We start from the raw sequence: 23950 nt of genomic DNA, 5'->3' as shown, positions 1-23950 counted from the left end.
TGAGTGAGTGAGTGAGTGAGTGAAAGCTATAACCATTTCTGCTTGGATTAGGTTTCAATGTTTTTTCACGTTCTTTGACTCCCTGTTTCAACACAGCCTAACAACCAGAAACTGCCAATGGGACACCAGCTTCTATGAACAGATAGATGGGTTGGCCATGGGAAGTCTCCTCAGCCTTATTATAGATAATTTATACATGGAACACCTTGAAAAACAAGCCCTGTAAACAGCACCTCAAACACCCATGGTATGAAAGAGAGAGTAGGAGAGAGGGAGGCCACAAGTTCATAGAGGTTGTTGATTATATTGTTCCCACCTCAACTGTAAGCCTGGTGGAACAACTCTGTCTTGCAGGTCCTGCGGAATTACATCAAATCCCACAGTATGTACAAAGAACTACAGACTGGGGCCAGGGCCAGGGCCAAAAATGCCTAAGACCTAGCTAAGGCTGGCTGGAACTCTTTCAGGCCAGAGTTCACCAGTAAGTTGTTATTCGCCAACTGCAGTGCTCTTCGGAGAGTATCTGAAAATCAACAAAACCTAGCTACCAGTACTAAAAAATTCCAATACCAAAAACCACAGACATTCAGCTGTAAATGAACTCTATCTAGACACATGCAATACAACTGCAAGTGCAACTGAAAGTTGCACTTGCAAATGCAACAGCAAATGAACTGCATTTAGACACATGCAAATGCATGTCACCCCCCCTGAGAGGTGGACAAAACATATATTCCACTACACAGTCACTTTACAATGTGCCATGGAAAGAGGCACATCTTACTGTGACATGCCTCTCAAGATGCTAGCCATAGATGCAGGCAAAATGTTAAAAGCAAAAATGACCAGACTATGGCCACACAGCCCAGAAAACCCATAACAGCCCGTTGATTCTGGCCATGAAAGCCTTTGACGATACATTGGCTGTTTATTCAGATTATTGGGTGAGTGGTGTGAGCAAGCTAAAAATCAACAATTGGTCAGCCAAGAACCACTGCCTCTCACATGTGGCAGCCAGTAAGACACAGCAAAAATCTTTCAACAAAGCTCACCACATCACTGAATCTTCTGCATTTATTTCCCACAGATTCTACCAACAACACATACTATTTCACTGCAAAATCCAGTTTGTCAGAACAGCAACGTTAGCATTCTTTTTAAAGTCAAGTTACTCCTGTACCATGCAGTTGGTACACATAGCACCAGAGGTGTTCTTAGCACAGATTCTAGTTGTTTTCTTATAGACATAGGTGTGTGCTTACTCATTTTTTTGAAAAAAATGTTGATTCCTTACATATTAGCATATGTGATGACATAAAAAGCTGCTACAGGGTAAAAATTAAGTTTAATTACTGTATACTGCTAATGGGTAGTCTAGGCTGTCAAGAGTCTGCTGTTAATGTGTCCTGCAGCAGGCAAATCCTACTGAGATAAATATGTTTCCAAATAGTGAATTAGGAACAGACTATCTATACTATCTTTACTTTTGGGAAGGAACAGAATAGTTACTCTGAACTTCAGCAGCAATTTCTTTACTATCCCTCTACCTCTAGTTTACTCAATACTACCAGAAGATTGATATATTGTTAACTAAAGCTATATATGAATATATGAAGCTTCTATTAAAACTAAAGAGATTTCCCAAATGTATGTTTAGAATCAAAACGCCCAGGCTCCCGTACTAGGCCCAATAAGTCTGATTACCATGGCTTGTTGTCTTCAGTATTGTGGTACAGCTAACTGAAACACACACAGCCTGGGCACCATCTAGTGGAGACAGCTTTTAATTTGTTTCCCCAACTCTTCCTCAGCATTGTCTTTTACCAATGTTATGCCACTGTTAAAGTCAAGGAGATGTTACCAGGTCAATCCTGTTTGACCTAATTTCTTTTTTCCCCTCCTTTCACAGTTATCCTATCATATCCCCTAGCACTGAAACACACTACAGTGATTTTCATCATACATGTCATGCCCCCACAGAGGCTTTTGTTATTTCCCCATTAAGCTTCAGTTTCCCCATAGTTAGTATGGTTTTAGTTCATTGTTAAGTCTTCTAAGGGAGGGTATTTTAGTTAGCCCCTGTCCCTTTAAGACATTTCCCAATAGGCAGTTTCCCTCTTTACCCAGCAATCCCGTTTTAGTTCTACCCAGTCAGTCAGAGTGAGGTGCTAAGGGTAGTTGGAGACTGGAATATTCATGACGTCCATATTAGTATATGGTGGTCCATAGAGCACAAGTCAAGTTTAACAGCAGTTAGAATCAGACAAGGTCTAAAAGAACTGAAAGGAAGCAAGACACAGTGGACTTTCTTGAAAGCAGCCAAGAGAAGACACAGTCTACAGCTTCAAACCTGCTCAAGACAAGCAAGTACTCTGATTTAGACAGACCCAAGGAAGGAGTTAGGGTCTTGATTCTCTTAAGTAATAAACCTATTGTTGAACTGTTGAACCTGGCTTGTGTCTTCCCCACTCTGTCCTAGACAAGTACAGGGCACCAAAAACAGATTCACTTGGGGGCAGAACACATAATGTATATATTTTTACACAAATTTATATTAAAGAAATGCTTTCAGAAAACCTACCAAAGCGGCTTATATTAAAATAATTCTGTAACAAATATTAACTCTATATAAAACCATTTAATAAAGTCAAAATATTGTGCTCCTTCGTATCTTATTCTGGTGACATTTCCCTATCTGTCCTGTAAGTTCCTCTCGTTATATCATCATTCACTGTTCCCATTAACTGTAAAATTAGTGGTCTGATTGTTAGAGCAGCATAGTATAGTCACTGATGTAAACAGAGAGAGCTCCATAAGCCCACAAAGGAACCCCATGCATGTGGAAATATAGTTTCCCTTCTTCAAGCCCCAAGGATGAAAATACTTGAAAAACAAATAATCTGAGAACTGTGCCTGTGTTCTGCTGCAAAACTATCACAGCACAATGTCAAAGCAAACAAATAAATGTCTCCACATTGCCAATAGGCTGAAAAGCAAATATATTTTCTCTTTCCCACTTCATATCTAGTAGACCAGTATTGCAAAGGGATAGTTATTTAAAAGTGTAGAGTAGAAGTCAGATGAAGTCTAGGAAGAAGATGAAAATGAGGCAGAATGGGAGGCAGCAGACAAGGGAAAATGCCATTTTATTGCTTGGTTTAGGTACTTGAACATGGTGCCACAGTCCAGATATATTTTATTTATTTCATTTGTATACCACTTTTCTCAATATGGACTGAAAGCAACTTGTATCATTCTCCTTTAATCTATTTCATTCTCACAAAGATCCTGAGAGGTAGGTCTGGTTGTATGGCAGTTTAGTGATGAAGGCAGTTCTTGAAGAAGACTCCAGTAGAAAAGATAGTCTTTTAAACCCCATGTCCCTTGACCCTCGGCGAGGACAGCTCTGGGAGATTTGTTGGTTAAAGACAGGATATGGGTTCTTACGGAAATCGCCCACTCACCCATTACTCTAGGAAAGGATATATTCACAAGTCAGTGTAAATAATTAATTAAAATTAAAGTTGACAGATATATTTTAACGGACATTATAACTTGCTGAAGTTCAACCCTATTAACAAGTTCGCATTGCACTTAATCTTTAAAAGTCACCGTTTTGTAGATGCTTCCTAATTACATTTGTCTTATTTGCAAGGCAAGTAGCGCGAACACAGTTTTCCAGCGAGAAATTTCCCTCCCTTGCAAGCTTCCCGCGTAGTTCACGCTCTTTCCTAGCAACCATTACACCGCCCTGATTTTAAAACCGTTCGGCATTCCTTCGGCTCAAGCTGGAAAACGATTGGCTAACAAAGTGTATCATGATTGGTCAAACTATTAAACGGGGCGGGGCTAAGGCTTTATTGTCCATACTTTTTTGCCTCTAGGTTTAAACTGTCGAGCAGGCTCGATTCTTTTCATCAGGCCTCTAACGCGACATGCGAATGCCTGTCAAGGGCCCGTTGGGGGTGTCTAAACTAACTGCCTGAATGTGAAAAATAGGATGGAGGCTACAATTGTCCTATCAGCGTGAAGCAGAAATGGCGGGAATAGCAAATGTGTGGAGAAGAGCCTAGTTTCTTTTTCAGTAGATTCTGAACTTGTGGGACTTTTATTTCCAAGCTGGCTTTTGTGAGGGCAGCTTGATAGTCGAGGGCGCGAGAAGCGGTCTGAAGAGAGGGGTCCTGGCTCTGTGCGAAACGCGGCAAATTTCCCATAGCGGGGGGAGACTCAGTCTGGAGCGCCCTGATTAATCGCCATAGCAACTAGAGAGAGGGGCCTACTGGGATATCCTCTCCCGCCCCCAACTGCCAGAACAAGAAGATGTAGCGGGTGAGAAGTTGCGGCCGCGCCGTTCGTGAACCTCCGAGTTAACCAGACTCCAGGATGCTCCTGAAACTCCTTTCAGACAAGAGGCTGGGCTCGTCTCCCCGCCGCCACTGCTAGCCACAGGCTGGCTCTTCTGTTGCTGCTTTGGATACTGCAGCATGGAATTCAACTTCCCGCCCTTCTCTCTCAGTTCCTGCAGGGATAGCTTGGAGAGCCTCCATCGGCTTCTTGCTGGGATGAGGCATTGCAAAATGTAAACTGATCTGAGTTGGGGGAGATCTTGTCGTAAAGGAAGCTATAGAGCTGAAGTAAGGGGAAAGTTTTGACTTGCTTCCACCCCCAGCACTGTGGGGCAAATGCTGGCCCCTGCTGGATTCCTTAGCATTTGAGAAGTAAATGGTTATTTCTCTAGGAGCTTATTTAAATCCTGTAGTGGGAACTTTTACCGACATTTGTGGAGTGTTTTAAATTGTGTATAAGTTCCACAAGGATAGGCATGTGCAGTAAGTTTGCTGTAGTCAAAGTAACAAAAATGTTCAGCTATCACAAGGCTCTTAACAAATTGCTTCTGACATGGTGGGTTTTGATTCTTAAAAGCTGATGCTCTGATTTGTTAGTCACCAACGTGTATGAGTCTCATTTGAATTATGCCTGTCATATTCGGTTTGTATGCTTCTCCCTTTCAGTGCTTTGGATAAAATTCCCTGTTGGCGGATTCATTGAGAGCCAGTGTGGTGTAGTGGTTAAGAGCGGTGGACTCTAATCTGGTGAACTGGGTTTGTTTCCTCACTCTTCCACATGAAGCCTGCTGGGTAACCTTGGGCTAGTCACAGTTCTGTCAACTCTTTCAGCGCCACCTACCATAAGATGTCTGTGTGGGAACGGGAAGGTGATTGTAAGCAGCTGTAAGATTTCTTGAAGATAGAGAAATTTAGGTATCAGAAAAGCTGCTGTTCTGATCTTTTCTTCAGTATTCCAATCTCTTTACTAAATGTCACTGTATTGGTAATTATTGGTAATTTTCTGGAAGAGAGGTTGACTCTTTGTTTTTCATACCGTATCTGTTTTTTCTCTTTTTGCTGACATAATTTTAAAAATTAAAAAAAGAAAAATTATGTATAAAAACCCAACTTTTCTATATCCCATCAAAAAGGAAGCCTGAAATTGCCTTGCTGCTGTTGAAAGTAGTGGGTTTAAGCAATTTGATCATCTCCCCACCCCTACCGTTTACTGTAATCGCTAGTTTGGTTTCTTCAGTTTATCAAAATACAGATATAAAGCTTGCTTACTATTGTTACTATTCAACAGCAGCTGTGGGATGGTCACAAATACTTAGCCCTCATTTTGTTTTAGGGGGAGGGATCCTTCGTCTTTCAGCATGAAAGTTCGGTTTGTCTGCATGTCTAGGGTTTTCCCTGGGTATACAGAAATCTCCCTCTTTTATGTTTATGGTCCATTGTGCTGCTCTAGCAATCAGCAAAGGCTACCAACTTTTCTGTTGGGGGGACTGCCTATCATGACAAAGCAGTTGCTGAAAAGTAGAATGTGCCGTAGAACTTGCTGGAGTGCAGCACTCTTTCCTATCCATATTGCTGCATTGAGAACAGGAGAGTTTGTCACAAGTTACAAAATCCTCTTCATGTGCCCGGAGTCCTTCTGAAGAGTTATCTTTGTCTACTGTTTTCCCCTTATCACACCATTTTGGTAAAGTGTGCTGATTAATTCTAGTAACGTAGGTAAAAATAACATTACACATTAATTTAGAGCTGCCTTACCAAAAGAGAGACATTGCCTTAAAACTGTTATAGGAAATTAATTCTAAGCAAGTTTACTTAAATGTATCTGTAAAGCATAATCCCAAATAAATATATTAATCACAGCCAAAAGTCTAGCTGTCCTGACTCTTGCATTGTTTTTTTTCATATCAGTAATTGACATCCAAACAGTACCTGCTCTTGCTAAAATAAACTGAAACTTTCTTATCATCTCTGATTCCTTCTAAGCCACAGAAAAAAATGGCAAAAATTATCTGAGATACTTATGTAGTGGTGTATGAACATCCTTTTGCTAATCCACTTATCTGTGTTGCTTTTGTTCTCGACTTAGATACAACAATGCATGCTACCATTTGTCAAACATAGTTCTGGTATTTTATATACTTCAACAGGAACCATTGTAGACTTCAATTTTCTTTCAAGGCTGAATTCTTTCCCAGTGTATTTGTGAGAGTGCAAAAATGCCAGGAGTATTACCGTGTGACAGCAGTGGACTTTCAAGAGATACCCCATCAAAAAAAAGCAGACTGTCACTGAAGTTTTTTCAAAAACGGGAAACAAAAAGAGCACTGGATTTTACAGAATCTCAAGAAAATGATCAAAAGTCTTCAGAATATGTCTGTTCTGACATGTATGTAAGAGTTTATTATGCAGTTTTTTATGACTGGGCTTTACAATTTAAATCTATGGTAGTTTTCTGTGAAGGCCTTTGGAAAATACAGAATATAAAGAGGTAATATACCTGTTAAAATATTATTAGTTCTGATAAACCAGTACAATTGTACTTTTCTCAGATGGAGTGCAGTATTTTCTAGTCTGATTTCTGAAAGAATTACAATACACCTTTTAGTATGGCTGTGTGCATTATGGGTATTTTGCTTGCAATATATTTGTTATTGATTGGGATGTGACACGTAATGCATTCATAATTGATATTTGGGCACTGAATACTCAGTTTTGGATCATTATTACATTTGTGTTCAAAAAAGAAGGGGGAGCTTTCCTGAAGGTATATTTTATAGAAATGTTTCTGATCTTTCAGTCATGTACAGGTGTGCATGAGCATAAGAGCTGGCTATTGTACCTCACAACAGTTTTAGTATGAGGAAATCCTTTTATGGAGTGTTGAATTGTCCGTGATAATTCAGGCAGGCTGTTTAGGGCTGAACACTTAAAAATGATTGCAGCACAATCTGTGGCCAGGAGGCAATGTGTCCTGGAAGCAGTACAGGCTCGTGCTGACTCAGTTGCCCACCCTGCTAGTGTAAGTGGCATCAATGCTGGCAGGAAGGGTAAAAAGGGTGGCCAGCAAATGCCACAGATCTCTGTGATGCCAACCCTGAAGAAGCTGCCACCCCCAGAGCTGCACTGGCATAACAGAGGGTGTCTGCAATTGAGAGTGGGCTGGGGCATTCCCAGGGGTGGAGCTGGCTTTAGTCAGCTTTTACTGGGCTGTCAGCCTGAAAACATCCCCTCACTGGCTGCAGACTTAAACCACAAAGTGTGGTGTAAGTCCTTTCCTTGAATGGGACTTTTTCAGGTGTCTGGGGTGGGCGGGGGTTGTGCATTCCTGTGCAGCTTGGAACCCTTTTGGAGGCAGCATGGTGTTGAAGTGATGTCATCCCTGGCCACCTTGCCTTCTGGATTATGCTGCCCATTATGTTCATATAGTATACTATTAACTTAATTCTCATATACTGCTGTTTGGCCTATGTAGACAGTCTTGCTAGATAATTGCTGGGCCTATGTGTACAGTCTTGTCAGATAATTTTTCAAAAATGTGCTGAGAGAACATGCACATGTTTATCACTATCAAAATAATTCCTGATTTTATAATGTTCACTGCATAAAAACAACTTTAATGTCAACAAGAAACATAACTAGGAATTTAATAATGATGCCTACTTCAGAAACATCTTAAAAACTGTTTTTGTAGAATCTTGGCTGTATGTGACCTCTAAGTAAATATTAGAATAGGATAAATTACCACTTTTCACTGAAGAAAGTTTTTAAAACCCCATGTGCTCATTTGCACTTTAGAATTAAAATTCTTCCAAACATTTCCTTTGAATAATAGTGACCAGGTTGTTCCTGCAAAACAGTCGCTTTCACCTGCCCAGTGTGAGAAGAAGGTGGACATGCTGCCTTTCGTTGGCTTCAACAATCTTGGCAACACTTGCTATCTCAACAGCATTCTTCAGGTAAATTCATGAGAAAATATGGTTTGCTAAAACACATTGCACAAAATCATACTGATAAAAACTTAACTTTGTCTTTGTATGAATGTGATAGAGCAAATTGGTAGGAGTCATTAATAGCCTATAGAAAACAATATTCCTACCCTTTAACTACCCTTTTCTACCCAAATCAATTATTGTGAAAGTGCTAAAATGCTTAAACTACCAGTAACTTTTTAAAAAAACCCAGTGCCTTTTCCTTTGTGCCTTGATGTAGTTTTGTGTAACAAATAGGTATTTTGCACAAAATATAAAGTCTTCTAGTGAAACTAATACTAAGGAATTTTATGTAAAGTGACTCATCTATCTAGTATGGCTAGAATCTTGCCAAAATCAAGCATTTTGAAAAGCCATTCTTTTCATTTGAGATTTATTTAAGAGCTTTCTATTCCTCTCACCACTGTCCTACTTAAGACAGCTTACAATTAAAATACTAAGTTGACAATATAAAAACAAGTCATAGCACATACACAGCAGAAAACAGACTTAAGATTAGAGCAAACCACTAAAAAAGCTGGAACTATAAAATCTCATAAGCCTGAGTAAAAATATATGTTTCAGCCTAAAAAGACAGTAAATTAGGCAGCAGGTAAGCCTTAAGGGAGCGTTGTTCCAGAGCCAAGGTGATACCACAAATAATGCCCTGTTTTTAACTGCCATGTACCTCACCTCTAAAGGCAGGGACACAGAAAACAGGGCTTGAGAAGCAGATCTTGCCTGGTGGCTGAGTAATACAGGAGGAGACAATCCTGGCCCCACACAGTTGAGGACTTTAAAGTTAGAGCCAGCACTTTGAATTGTGCCTGGGAGCAAATGGGTAGCCAGTGCAGATCTTTCAGCACAGGGATGACTCTATAACCAGCCTCTCACAATGGCTTGGACACTGCATTTTGGATCAACTGAAATTTCTAGATTGTTTTCAAAGGCAGCACAAAGTATATAAGTAGTGAAATCCTGCTGATACCATTCAGAGAATCAAAGTGGTAGGATTGTGCTCAACATTTTCAACTTGCTTATCTGTTTAAAAATAGTTTATGATTAAAAACCTAAGCTCAGAAAGCAAATCCTAACAAAACTGAAAATGTGAACTACAATAAAATCACAAACAACTAGTTTTTCTATGCCTACTCAAACCACGTCTGGCAGAAAAGAACAGGTTTTCCTCTTTATAGTAAGTGACAGACAAGAGCATCCATATTCAGTTTTTGTAAAAATAATTGTGGGAACTTTGACAAGTCTATTACATGGCATTTAGATGTGATACTTTCAAGCAAGTTATTGTCCAAAACTAATAAAACAAAGATGGGGGGGGGGGGAAATTAAGTGCAAGAAAATGTAAATACACTTTCTAATAATGGTAAATTTCAACTGCTGCATGTAACTGAATGTGCCTGTGAGAACATGTAAGTTTTATTAAGTATTATAAGTTGGAATGTTACCTTTTCAGGACTTCTTCGTTTCTTTTTTCCCCTCAAAAAAATTTCCTGGGCCTTTTGTAGAAATGTTTAGACAGGCAGGATATTTTTCTTACTTATGTGTTTATTTAGAAACATCAGATCATTGTGTAAGTTGTGACTGTGTTGAAGTAACTATGAAGCACTGAACTGAAGCCCAGTTGACTCCTTGGTCTGTTCGAATGGGTCAGCAATTAAAAGCCCCTGGGTCACACCTAGGTCCGGGATGGCAGCTGCATGGTTGTCCAGTTGCCAACCCAGGAACAAAAACACTACATGAAAGAAGTAGCGGTGATAATTTTTGCAGCCTTATTTTTTGGGTCTCAATTATCAGAGTAGCTGTTCAACACTGTTGTGTCTGACCACAAGCTTAATTAGTTCTGCCACTCGCTGGCATAGTGATAGGACCTATAAAATACAAACATAAATATACTATCTTTATCATTAAACTTTACTCCTGTTTCCAATTCCTTGTAACTGAAATATGCATAGCTTTACTTCTGACCATGAATAATGATGCAACCATGATTGCCATGTATCTCTTTTTAAATTGTACACTGGATTATCCCATTTTTATTCTCATAACAACCCAGGAGGTGGGATAAAAAGACTGGTATATTTGGGTCAGCCACATTTGGCTTAAATTCTCAGTGGGGATTTGAACCTAGCTCTCCAGTCAAAACTAAACAGTTGGCCTGCTATTTATACAAATATATAAAATAAAAAAGCTATCAGAATTATAGCTGGACTGCTCTTTTCTAAAGGGGGCTACAGGAGGAAATAAGAGCCTCCCTTTAAAGAGAATTGCAGAGGCGCGGGGAGCAAGAAAACAGGCAAGTTACACTGACTGCTGTAAGCCCCCTATGCACCACTCTTTTTGCTGGAATATGTCTCCACCAACAAAAGAGAACATTCTTGGTCTGAAAAGCCTCAGGAAGTCAACTAAAGTTGGTGCCGCCCCCATTGGTGCCAGCACATGCTTTGGCACAGTGGAGCATTGGCACAGTGGCAGTGTTGGCAGCCAGGCATCACATAGCCATGTGGCTCCCTAGCAGTTGCAAAAGTGCCCCTGCACTAGTATGGATACCACTTACATTGCATTGAGTGGTATCTACAACAGTGCAGGGTTTACATCACATCCACAGCCCTTTTGTCCCCCACCACTCAGGATTGTGCTGTTAGATCTATGTCACATTTTCCAGCATTTTATATTCTTCTTGTTCTTAATTTAGGTGCTTTATTTCTGCCCTGGATTCAAAACTGGAGTGAAACTACTATTTAATATAATTTCACAGAAAAAGGAAAGTTTGAAGGAGGAAATAGATAAGGTGAGAATAAATTCTTCATGTTGCCACTGGATAAGAAAACTCATCAAAAATTCAAAATAAATTAATCATGGCTTTTAGGGAAAATTAAAATGAATGTATCCATTTTGCAGCAATTTTGCTTTGACAGAGTTTTAAGAGTTTTTGTTCACTTACCTTGTACATTTTCACTTACTGTTGTACATTTATTTCAACTTTTATGACACCATCTTAAGAGCTATCTTAACTCAATGCAAAAAGAAAATATATTGAGACATTCTGGTAACATTGCAGTAGAACTACCTAAATAATGATAATCAAGTTTACTTTCAAGTAAACAGTATTTTTCTGTTACAGGGGATCATTAAAGAAGATTATCTTGCAAGCTATGAATTAGTCAGCAGTTTACATTCCTTGATTGTTTCAGTTGAACAGCTTCAAGCCAGTTTTCTCTTCAATCCAGATAGATACACAGATGAACTTGCTACTCAGCCAAGAAGACTGCTAAACACACTAAGGTATAAATGATGTCTAATGGCCTTTAATATCTCTATCTGCTTCTGACCCAAATGTTGAGAAACCTTCCTCTGGAAATTTTGTACCTTCAAATTTGTTTCTAAGAAGTTCCAATACAATGAAAAATCAGTTCAGCAATAATGCAGTCTGATCTTTGTCTGAACCCCTCTGATCTCTCATGGTATCAAATTTGGAAATGACAAGGTAGGACACAAATTATATGTTTTGATTTGTGGCAGCTTGTAGTAGGTTGTTTGTAAAATTGCATCTCATAGTTCAAAATGATAGTTTTCAAAAGGGTGACGTGCTGTACATCTTAGAAATAATCTACTGGTATATTGAATTTAGACTGCTTTTTAAAAAAGAAATGCAAACTAAGTTTGGTTATTTTCTAGAGCCCTGTTCAACATTTCCACATCAATAAAAGTTATTTGCTATTTTAGGAGTATGCTTCAAGTGCTTGGATATATTTGGTTACATTATACATTGTTCTTTATAGGGAACTCAACCCTATGTATGAGGGGCATCTGCAGCATGATGCACAGGAGGTATTACAGTGTATATTGGGGCACATTGAAAAAACATGTCAGCTCTTGAAGGAAGAATTGAAACATGGGCCACTGGAAGAATCTGCTGTTCAACTGGAGAATTGTACTAGTCACAACACGGATAGTCCTGTAATTCTTGAGGAAGTTGGTACTGTTCCAATTTGGCAAGGTGTTGAGGATTGTGAAGATAAAACTAAGGGTAAAGGGAAAAGGAAAAGTGACATGGAAGATGGCAATAAAAAGAAGAAGTCCAAAGTTTCCAGAGAAAAAAACGAAGTAGAAGAAAACCACCGACAGACCCGATCGAAGAGAAAAGCATTGGAAGATAAACCAGAAAATCAAGTAGAGGCTACCATTAAGTATCCAATGGAAAATGAAAGTACAAAGCCTACCCAGAAAAAATCCAGACTTAAACTAAACTGGTTAAAATCTTCAAGCAACCAGCCTAGCATTCTATCTAAATTTTGTAGTTTGGGAAAGCTATCTACAAACCTAGGTTTCAAAGATCCGATTAAAGAAATTGAGACTCGTGAAGTTACAGGGGTTGCTTTCAAGAATGAAAATGATAACCAAGCTGAGGAAAAATATGACTTCTCTCCTGTGGCAAATACAAGTGAAAAAGAAACTGAAAAACCATACAAAACAGGTTAGCCATTAAAATAGTTGAGTTTTTGGTGGGGGAGAGGGTGCTTACTTATGGATATCATTTTGCCATCAACTTCTGCACCTGGGAAAGGTGACCTGCTCTTAACCGCTACGGCATACACTGTTTCTTCAGTTTGTTTACCAAAGGGCTGAGCCATGGAGGCTGACCACCCTTTCTGACTTTTTAACTCTTGAAAGCAAACCAACTATAGATAGAATAGATAGGCTCTATGCCAGTGATGGTGAACTTTTTCGAGACAGAGTGCCCAAATGGCAACCCAAAACCCACTTATTTATCGTAAAGTGTCAACACGGCATTTAACCTAAATACTGAGGTTTTAGTTTAGAAAAAACAGTTTGCTCTGAGGCACACGTTACTCGGGAGTAAGCTTGGTGGTAGTTGGTTGCTTTGCTTTGAAGCAACCGTGGAACTCTTCCAATGGGTGAATCACGACCCTAAGAGGGTTTACTCAGAAGCAAGACCCATTGCCAGCGAGCTTACTCCCAGGTAAAGAATCGCGCTTTTGTTCTTCCCATGAAAATTAGTGGGGTTTAACAGCACTTAACAGGGTTACTTACACTGCTTCCCCAAAACTAGGTCTTAGGTTTAATGCTAATAATCTCCCTGGAATCATTACACTATTATCACACTGGGGACCTGGCGGGGGAAGGGGGAGGGGTGTGGGGGGAGAGGGAAGTAAAACTCACTTTCTGAAACCCAATAAACTCCCCACCACAAAATAGAAGTAAAAAGGCAGTCAGGGAAGGCAATCCTAAGCAAGAATGCTGTGCAAGGGGTGGGATAACTTCAGGAAAGCTAAATTGGTGGAGCAGCCATCTGATCTGTGTTTTTTTCTTCACATGTCATCACAGCACTTGACTTCACACAAAAATGCAACAGGAACAGAAAAATACAAGCAGTTCTAGCAAAGACCTTGGTGTGCTTTAAAAAAAATCTTAAATGCATCTTGGTTCCTCTTCCCTAAGCTTGATCTGCCCAGGTGATCAGCAAAAAACTTGGGTCTGAGCGTTTCCCTGGTGTTTGGAAAGACACACAACCCCTTGAGCAGCAGTAGCCAGCCTGCTCCAGCCTCCAGCAGGTCCTGCGTGCACCTACCGCTCTGCCCTGCACTGCTCCAGTGCCTCCGCCCCTCTGCCTCTGCCCCACTCCTTGAGCAGGGGCCAGCCTGCTGTAGCCTCCAGCAAGTCCTGTGCGCGCCGCTCTGCACCTCTCTAGCATTTCTACCCCCCTCGGGCAGCAGCCACCTGGAGCACAGGCACCAGACCCTCCAACTGAGTCCTCCCTGCTCACTGAGGTGCGCGCACATCGAGCCCAGTGGCCCAGACCAGCCTAGATACACCCCCACATGACAAACTGTTCGCATGTGCCCACAGAGAGGGCTCTGAGTGCCACCTCTGGCACCCGTCCCATAGGTTTGCCATCACTGCTCTATGCTCTCATGGGCTGCAGAATGTCGACTACAGCAGTTGAGTGCCCACATGCTTTGTCTTAGCATTGCCTCTAATCCTGAATGGGAGAAGAAATTGGGATGCATTTTCACCAGGGCTGGTTGCTACTTGCTTTTGCAGCCCCCATCCAAACCCCCTGGTGGTAGGCCATGGAACAGAGGCAGCACCGGTCCACTACCTCCAAAAGGCTTTCCGGTGGTATGAGTAGGGAAAAGCCTTGCAAGCCCGCCACCAAAAAGCCCCACTAGGTTGAAAGGACATACACTGTCCAGCCCTCCACCCCGGGAAGAAGTCATCTAATGTTGGCTCCACCCCTGGGAACACCCCAGCCATCCAAGCAGGACGCCTGTGCTGCCCCACTGTGGCAAGGGCTTCTGGTTTTGTGGCTGTGGGACACGTGCCTGCTGGCACTTCTATGCCCTTCCCTGGGGCAAGTGCCCGAGGGAGGGTGAATGCGGCCATGCACCGTTTCCATTGGCCCTTTCAGCCCCCCTCCCTTTGGATTGGACTGTTGGATCAGCAGGATAGTTCAAATTGCAAGGTTGGATTAATTATGTTTTAAGTTGGCAGGGCTAGGGAACTAATTTAATACAGGAAACGAATTTAATACATCTCAACAGTTTTTTAAAATATAGTTTCTTAAGCTTTAAGATACAATTTAATTACAAATCCCCCTTTAATAGGAAAGGCAAATTAAAACTGGAGAGAACTGAACTGTGAGACAACATGTAGAGAGAGTATGAATGGTAGTTCTTTCACTGCCTAGTATTGTGTCTCCCTGAAATGAAAAGCTGCCTGTATTCCTTTTAGGTATGTTTACTTAGGGGATATGATGCTTGAAAGTAAAATAAAGCAATGGCATGGCATCACAGTAGTAAGTTGAACATCAAAGTTTAGACTTAAACTCACTTGTGTGCTTAACCTAGGAATTTAGTAACTCTACTGAAGAGTTATGTGCTGAGCTGCAGCTGGAACAAAGTCTTCTACTAAGCTGTGGCATTTTTGAGCCTTTTAATTTCCACTGCAGCTCCTCCTGTTCAAAGGTGATGGCCATCAGAATTAGTCCTGGATGTAGCAAGAGGAGCTGCAGTAAGAATGGGCCATTCAGAAAGATCTGGGGAATGCATGCCAGTGCTTGGGTGTGCATACTAAGCTCTTCAAATGCCTGTCATGGCCTGCAAAATATAGTATAAAATTTGAATGCCCTTTTAATAATAATTTACAATTAGTATCTCTTCTAATGTATTTTTTCTTAGGCACAGAACTAGCAAATTTTAACTTAGTAGAGAAGCTGTTCCAGGGTCAGCTGGTATTGCGAACCCGATGCTTAGAATGTGAACGTTTCACTGAGAGGCGGGAAGACTTCCAAGATATAAGTGTGCCTGTGCAAAAAGATGAACTGTCAAAAGTGGAAGAGAGTTCTGAAAGTAAGTGGAGTCGCAGTAAAGGATTTTAGAGATGTCATATACTTTTAGTCCCTCTTATTGGAGACTTCAAGCTAGACATTGCCTGGTAAAGGTAGTGATACTTTTTTAGCATTAAGTCACATTACTTTGCTGTTAAATCACATTTAACTTACGACAGCTCTTAGTGGTGTTTTAAAGGCAAGAGACGTTCAGAGGTGGTTTGCCACTGCTTGCTGCCACGTCATGACCCCAGTATGTCTTGGAGGCTGCCCATCCAAATAATAACCAGGGGTGACCCTGCTTAGCTTCTGAACTCTGACAAGACCAGACTAGCCTTGTATAGCAATTTAAGCAATATTGCTGTCTAAAATCCCTCTTATGAACTTGCAAAATTGTACCCAGACTCTGACAACAGAATTTCTCTGTTGCATTATGGTAATTTAGCTTTGTCTTTATCCTCATAATGTATCCTAATTTTACCTAGCTTGAAGTTTGATTTATATTCCATTTTATACGTCATTGCAATGAAAACAAAAAACAGTATCCTTTGCAATGCAAAAATAAGTTGTGCTCCTAGTAAATGCACTGTGGTCTGGTAGGATCAGCGCCCAGTCGTTGAAGGTAATTCCTTTTCTACCCTTTAAAGAAACCTCTTATACAATGTAAGAAGGATTTATTCACAACCCTGAAATATCAGTTGAAGGCTGCTGTGTGGGTATGTAGTAAAGAATACTCCTTGCACTGTTATTAGTAGTGCTAAGTTCAGAATTGTGGTATTAATGCATCAGATATACCACTCTTGACTATATTGATACTTTCTGAGGAAAACATCACTGCTTTGCAATCTTGTCTTGTATGTATGTATTTAAAATATTAATACAAAAAAATTAACAGATAAAAAAATTCTGGTTTCTTTCAAAGTTTCTCCAGAGCCTAAAACAGAAGTGAAGACTCTGAAATGGGCAATTTCACAGTTTGCTTCAGTGGAGAGAATTGTGGGAGAAGATAAATATTTCTGTGAAAACTGTTGTCATTACACAGAAGCTGAACGTAGCCTTTTATTTGATAAAATGCCTGAAGTTATAACAATTCACCTGAAGTGTTTTGCTGCTACTGGCTTAGAGTGAGTATTGTGACTAAACCATAATTATTCTAATCCCACCACCAAATTAAATTATTTTAATCCCGCTACCAAAACTGGTTGTTATATTATTTGAATCCCACCACTGGTCATATTCCATATTATCTTGTTCTTTCTTTAGAAATTCAGAATTTGTTTTTCTCCCAGACATTGTTTACTAGATAAATGGACCAGAAAAATTAAAAATGAATTTGCTATTGTTTAGTTTCAGCACTGGTTAGATTAGTCTGTGTTATCTAACAACAGTTTTCTCCTGAGCTGAACCCAACCATTTTAATCTGCCTTAGTTATTAAACATTATTTGCTTTTCAGTAAAGATTTATGGGTAACCATACCACTTTTCTCCCAAAGGTGTGATTGTTATGGTGGACTTTCCAAGATAAATACTCCTTTACTGACACCTCTCAAGCTGTCCTTGGATGACTGGAGCATAAAGCCAGCCAATGAAACCTATGGACTGTTTGCTGTAGTCATGCACAGTGGCATTACAATCAGCAGCGGGCACTATACAGCTTCTGTTAAAATTACAAATCTTGACAGTTTAGAATTAGACAAGGAGAATTTCATCTCTGATCCACTATGCGAAATGATTCACTTCGAGCCACTGAATGAACAAGAAGCAAGAACAGTAACAGAGCAGTATAATGATGGCGAGGTCTCCTTCAGAGTCAGTGGTAATACACGGCTTAATAAAGGAACAAACCAAAAGAATATAGAAGCTGTGGGACTTCTTGGAGGACAAAAAAGCAAGACTACCTGTGACTTCCTCAGCAGCAAAACGCCCCACTCTGGTAACCTGGTCACCGAAGCCCGGAATGCGGAGTGGAAACATGCTAATGGAATTGTGGAGGTTGAACACTTGAATCAAACTGCTATGGCTTCTAATGGACTAGAAAGCAAAGCAGTGCAGATAATGCAGAATCTGAAAGAATATGAGGGGAAGTGGCTGCTTTTTGATGATTCCGAAGTGAAGGTTACTGAGGAAAAGGACTTTTTAAACTCATTATCTCCCGTTTCATCGACTACATCCACTCCTTACCTGCTCTTCTATAAAAAAATTGCAGAGTGAGGATATTTTAACCATGTAAATACTTGTTTTGTAGGCAGAATGATCTTTGGCAGGAAAAGCTATAGATGTAAATTAATTTTTGTACATGGCACTATGTATTATTTTAAAATGCGGATAATTCACTTGTAGTTTCTATACAGAATGTTGCAGATTACTCATTAGCAATGAAAACCTGTATGAAGGCTACTGAAGAAACTGCAGATTTGAGCAATGGCTGTAATTCCATCAGCCTATTTGTATATTAGCTTTTTAAAAATGTATTTGTATTCTACAATAAATTTGTAGTTGCTATTAAAAAAAGCCAACCCGCTCTTTGTATATAAACACTTACTCAAGCCCAATATGAATTGAATATTGTCTGGTGAAATTACTTGAGCTGTTGAAAAGCCGCATCTATTTTCTATAGATCCACTTGTTATCCAACAAATGAAAAAAAATCGGAGGGAAGTGGAACAGCATGCACCAAGGGGTCTCTACTACGGTGGCTGGCCTGTTGGAATGTCACCCACAAATGGGCAAGCAGGACTCATTTCGTGAGTGCTGCTCGTTGATTGGTGGAGGGTTTGTCATCGCAACATTCTGTCATTAGCAATTTATTGGTTAGGATGTATTGGGAAGTCAGGAAGGGCTAGAATTGTCAGTTTAGGTAAATATCAGCTAACTGTCATTCTGAAAAATTGTTTGAGAAATACTGGAAATGCTCCTGATGCCCTTCTTTGCTTCATCATTTAAATAAAAGATAAGGGCAGAGTAGAGAAAGCCAGTTGTGACTACCCTGGACCCTTAAAGAATAGAGGCGCCAAGTATCAATTGAAGGCCATTAGACCCAGTATGTACCAGGCACTAAAAGGTCTAAATTGGCTCTAGACTTAGCAGGCCACCAGTGGATCTTGAGCCTGGCTGATTGTAAGACTTGGAACTATGTCACCAGCTGGCCCAGTGCAGCTCTCTTCTTGGGGGCAGATTCTGCCACCTCTATTAGGACAATGGTAGCTGGGCTAGAAGGCAAGCTATTGAATTGCCAATTCCATTGCCAGCAGTAGCAAAGTCTGCCCTGAAACTGGTGGGTGCAGATTCTTATTCTGTCTCAGATGCCCGCAGTCTTGGAGTCCACCCCAACAGGAGGAGAATGATGGCTAGGCTGGCTGGTGGGGTAGTGAAGACTCTAGAGCTGCCAGTGTTGCCAAAGATCCACTGCAAGCCATGGCCATCTGGGACCTTTTCTTATGGCTGGTAGACCTAGTTTCTGGAGGTCTGACCTCTAGGAAATAATGGCTGGTACTGCTGGTCTCCAGAAACCCCAGGTCTTTCAGCCATCAGCTGATAGGACTTTGACCCCTTAAATGTTAAAGTGCCATTTTCTATGAAGACAGACCTTGTTTCCCCTAGAAAATGCCAGTCCTTTAAGGGGTAGAGGCACCAACTATCAGCTGTAAGGTGCTGCTTCATAGCTGCTCCTGGCCTCCCTGACACCATTCCCAATTCAAAAGCTATTGGTAATGATAATATCAGTCATGTTAAAAGAGACAGCAGCAATGTTAGCTATTGCCGACTCAGTACCCTAAATCCTGGACATCTTACTGTATCTGCAATATCCAATAATCATAACCTTGTTAGTGCTATTTCTGTTGAAACACCATGAAGCCTGATATAAATTGGTATACCACAATAAAACTTACTCTCTGGGGGAGGGAGGATCATTGTAGATATTTGGTAAAACAGTGTTCAATCAGCAGTTTGTAAAAGAAGATAACACTGAATGCTGATATATAAGGTACAAATTGCTTCGAGTTAATGTTTGGCTTTTCTTGCACAGTTCATCCTTTTGCTGAAGCATCAGTTTGCAAAAGCCAGCAAATCCACGTATTGATGTTTGCACTGGGGGGGTTCCTTTCAGTTCTGACTATTGGGCAGTCAAAAGGATCTGACTGGTTGTAGTGGTACAAAATTTCACTTAAACTGGGCCATTCTATAGGAGCTCGTCTGGATCAAGTTGAATGTAGTCAGATATTTCCCTTGCAGTGCAGATATTCCCCTGTAGTCAGATATTCCCCAGCAATTTGAGCCACAGAGACACAATAGTCACATAGCTATGACTATGATACATGACTACTATGACTATGATAAGTTGAAATGGACACATTCCATGTACCAAGTGAAGAGATATTACCTTCACACTTACCTATATCTGGAATCTTTTCTATATGAAGAATAATCAATATGACAATCTGATGTACCATGAAATAGTGTAAACATTGAAATATTTAATGGTACCATTAAAATAAACACTACATTAAAAATGGTTCAAAATGCATTTGTAAAGGTTCCTATTATAAATTAAATACATGTACTAAAAAGGAAACAAATTTAACATTAGAGAATGCTAAAAATGCTTGATACATTAGCGTACCTTTGAATATTTTAAAAAAGTCTTTTTAAACGGTTGTATTCACACAATTTCACCAATATCTGGAATATCGTTGCCATTGGTAGTCTTTTTTAAACTGATAGGTCAACAAGACATAATTCATAATTAAAATTTGGCCACTTAATGCTTCTTTAAGTAAAATGTGTGCAATGTGTCCATAATGAAGTCCCAAAGTTTTATTTTCAAATAAAACTTCATTAAAAGGTTCTGAAGTTGGTGACACTGCACATTCTTTTCAGTACCTTAAAAACAAAGTGTTTTTAAGCTGCTTAGATGTCCATTTTGCGAAGGCTCATTCTGCTGAAGGAATCTCTGGGGAGGAAAAGAACAATGAGATCAGCTACCACCTTACAAATTGTGATGGATGAGAGTTATGTTTTCCAAAAACATTTTGCTATACAAGACAACAGTTTGCACAAAACAAACTATGGGGTTGGATCCTGTATTTGGTGCAATGACTTCCTCTGTACAAAAAGCCTTGCTCCGGTAGAAGAGATGAGTTCCAACAGAGGCTTCCCTACCAGCAGAACAAATCCAACCAATGTTTTTTTAAATATATGAATAAAGCTTAAAGGGATTCTCGGGTTTGCATAGTCTCCCTTTATGTGGCAATCTAATTAAACTTTTCTTTTTACAGTAAACCATACTTCGTCATCACATCTAAACACTTTCCACTACAAACCAAAATTCCAAATTAGCTAAATTCTGGTTTTGTAGAGAAGCTAGGAAACTATAGTTTATGATTTAGACTAATAATTAAAAATGGAAGTTTTTCTTTGGATTGCTATGCACAATAGGAGGACGGAGGGAGTGTAACAGCTCAGGGATGACAAACCATGGCTCACATTTAATGCATGCCACAGTATATTTGGTCTATGAAATTAACAAGTCCTAAATGAGTGCAGTCACCATTATAAGGGTCCACTGAGTAGGTCTTGTGCATGGTCAGTAGTTCTCCGAAATCAAGGAAATGTGCCTCAGATGGAAGGTCAGTGCAGCGTGCCTTATTTTGCCAGAACGAAGACTGGAATCCTTCATTGACAGCCGTGATAACTGTGTAGATTTCTTTCGTTATTCAGTAATAACCAGAAGACATTCTAAGAAGCAGCAATAGCTATGATCTAGCCAAAATTCAGTCCTCTTAAGGGATGCTAATTTCAGTAGAAGCCAGTTTTGTGCTCTTATTACACTCTTTAGTCAGAAAGTATTTTTTTTCCAGAAAACAAATCTCTGAACATGGAAGCAATTTTTTTCATATTAACTTGTAGCTAAATTTAGCAGGTTTACTCTCAAATTCTACCATAGTAGATCCTATAATATAACATTTTTGATAAATGCTGCATCTAAAGAAGTAGGCTTTAGTCCATACTGATGCTGGCATAACATTTTGTTAGCCATTAAAATGCCATAAGACTCCTGTTTATTTCTGAAATGAGTGTCTTAAATCAGTATTTGAATTTCTATAGAATATAACTACAGCATCCAGTCCTACAGATCCCGGCAATTTTTTTTCCAGGATTCACGTCCAATTGTCCAGTGGAATAACATCCCTTGAAAATGGTGGTATCAGTGGCCCCGTCAGTCAAACACCACTCATTTTCTCCTCTCAGTAGTTCTCAAATCTCTTGTATACAAAATTTTTAAATGCTAAATCACATTTCATGTTAACCTTCTTGACATAAATTTGACCTGAAGTGCCTGTGGGCTTCCCAACCTAGAAGCAGCACTGAAATCTGAATGGCGGCTGCTTAAACAGCCAACACATCTTGTGTCGGTGCACACTATCATCCCAAGGCCTCCATTGCTACCTATGTTGGCTGGTTTTTTTTGAGGGCCTGTGACATGTATAGGCATCTGGGATTCAACAGGCACCATCTGGACCATCTGTCAGTTGCTGGGTGTGGCAATTCATCTAAAACAGAATGGAAATGCCACCTACCTTTAGGGTAGCTGCACAATAAGGAAATTATAAACATCTTGCTGCAGATTGGTAGGAGTTATTCATTTACCTTTCTCTTCCTACTGTTCTACCCCAGCAAAGTGTTGTTTTTCAAACTGTAACCAAGAGATGCTAAGATATATTAGAATGACCTGTGGCAAGAGGCAGGAAGGACAGCCTTGTATAGTTGGGGGATTTTTCTATTGATCAAGGGCTGAAGTGCTTCCTTGAGACGATGATAATTTCTTTCAAGCTCCCGCTGGTATTCTTTTTGGTCAGGGCCAATCAGGCTTTTATTCTTCCGCAGAGCATCTTCGCACCTAGAAAACAAAACCCTTTTCAACACTGGGCAAAGATAGCCTAATGACAGTATTGGCTTATGGCTAACATTCCTGGGCTACAACCCTAATTGTGCTTTTCAGGAAGTACATTCCATCAAAATCAATGGAATATTCTTTTATGTCTATAGTGTCATGATGCAATGCCAAAATTGACTTTTAAACAAAAAGAACTCAGCTTTTCTGATAGATTGCCTTAGACACATTGGCAATCTTATCTCCTCACAGTTGTTCAATAGCATTTTAATTAAATTAATCCTAGGAATGTTTTTTTCCAAATTGACAACTATTCCACATAGATGGTACTCTCTTGACATTTTGTAAATTAAGTGTGGAGCATATTCCAAAGCACCATTAGTTCAGCGGCTTTCTGTAATCCTTTAATATGGAAAAAATAGTGGTCAGAGCATGTATGCTCACAATCCTCTTCGTACAGGTACATGTCCCTGCACATATAGAGACTCACACACATATTGGAATCACAGCTAATGAAAAACTGACATCATTGCTGCTCAGTAATACCAATTATTTAATAGCATTGATTCAGGAAAGATGTGAGAAAAGTATTTCTGTTTGATGTTTCCAAATTAAGTAGAACTGATTCAAAAAGCAGCAGGAGGCAGAATTCCTATCAATTCTTACTTGGGAGTAAATCACATAGAACTCAGTGGAACTTACAAGTATACATGAACACAATTTGTGTGAAACAGTGAGAAAGAATATCAAGGACATCTAATTCAAATTATTGTCTTAAAAAACCCACCCTAAAACAAGACACTCACAAACCCATGGGTATTTATAGCCCATCAAGTGCACACATTTTAGCATAATTGGAAAGATGAGTACTAAACAATACCTTTTTGTGAAGTCTTTGAAGCAAAGACGTAGCTTGTTATGGTGACGAAAGAGTTTTGGATCATTAGGTATTTCAGACAAAAATACCTGAGCAACTTCTAGTGGTCCCTGAACAGAAGACAGTGAGATTTATTCAGGTCCTGTGACAAGAGCTATGTAACATGCACACAATTATTAAGTAAATGCAAACTTCTTCACAATTAGTCCTCCCTCAAAGGCCAAAACAGCCCCATAAAGCCCCCCTCTTGCTACTGATAGAAACCAAAGCTGGAAGGCTGCTAATACTGTCTCGCAATGGGGCACTCATTTCTTAAAGCTACAAGGGCACCTTCTATCATTTGGGGAGGTATTAACCCTTCCATGTATTTGTTTTGGGTGGGTTTTTTTTTGCATTTTAAGATATTTCTGAAAACCTAGGACTTTTCTCAGGTTTGTAAAAAGATCTGTCTTGTCTGCCTGTGCCCCCAATTTAAGAATCCACAGATGGGGCCACGCTGAG

General features: G+C 39.9%; 2 protein-coding genes across 14 annotated transcripts in view; one reads left to right on the top strand and one right to left on the bottom strand.

The window, feature by feature from the left end:
* The first annotated feature begins 3907 nt into the window (after positions 1-3907).
* On the top strand, positions 3908-18191 carry USP1 (ubiquitin specific peptidase 1). Of its 6 annotated transcripts, none has more exons than XM_048497604.1 (9): positions 3908-4329; positions 6525-6732; positions 8179-8302; positions 11025-11120; positions 11454-11614; positions 12112-12806; positions 15532-15702; positions 16603-16804; positions 17174-18191. In XM_048497604.1, exons 2-9 carry the CDS (start codon positions 6563-6565, stop codon positions 17889-17891), a joined length of 2337 nt encoding a protein of 778 aa, XP_048353561.1. In that variant the 5' UTR covers positions 3908-4329; positions 6525-6562; the 3' UTR covers positions 17892-18191. The 6 variants fall into 6 exon arrangements, with proteins under 6 accessions (XP_048353561.1, XP_048353560.1, XP_048353556.1 ...); XM_048497603.1 differs by having other exon boundaries at positions 3908-4634; XM_048497599.1 differs by having other exon boundaries at positions 3909-4329; positions 6494-6732.
* Positions 18192-20135: 1944 nt separating this feature from the next.
* The window catches only part of DOCK7 (dedicator of cytokinesis 7), a 146366-nt gene continuing 142551 nt past the window's right edge, over positions 20136-23950 (bottom strand). For all 8 annotated transcript variants that reach the window (XM_048495884.1, XM_048495886.1, XM_048495885.1 and 5 more), the window contains 3 exons: positions 23453-23559; positions 22411-22578; positions 20136-20631 (listed from right to left, as the gene is read on the bottom strand). In XM_048495884.1, coding sequence (XP_048351841.1) covers positions 20589-20631; positions 22411-22578; positions 23453-23559 — 318 coding nt within the window. In that variant the 3' untranslated portion in view covers positions 20136-20588. The remainder of the gene's footprint in view (positions 20632-22410; positions 22579-23452; positions 23560-23950) is intronic.

This window comes from Sphaerodactylus townsendi, linkage group LG05, assembly GCF_021028975.2.
Source record: "Sphaerodactylus townsendi isolate TG3544 linkage group LG05, MPM_Stown_v2.3, whole genome shotgun sequence".
NCBI classification, from domain to species: domain Eukaryota; kingdom Metazoa; phylum Chordata; class Lepidosauria; order Squamata; family Sphaerodactylidae; genus Sphaerodactylus; species Sphaerodactylus townsendi.
This window is presented reverse-complemented; position numbering and strand designations above follow the sequence as displayed.

Coding starts and splice junctions, on each gene's coding strand:
- USP1 (XM_048497604.1), top strand. CDS start 6,563: ATGCCAGGAGTATTACCGTGTGACAGCAGTGGACTTTCAAGAGATACC. Junction 12,807..15,531: donor TGAAAAACCATACAAAACAG/GTTAGCCATTAA, acceptor ATTTTTTCTTAG/GCACAGAACTAGCAAATTTT. Junction 15,703..16,602: donor AGTGGAAGAGAGTTCTGAAA/GTAAGTGGAGTC, acceptor TTTCTTTCAAAG/TTTCTCCAGAGCCTAAAACA.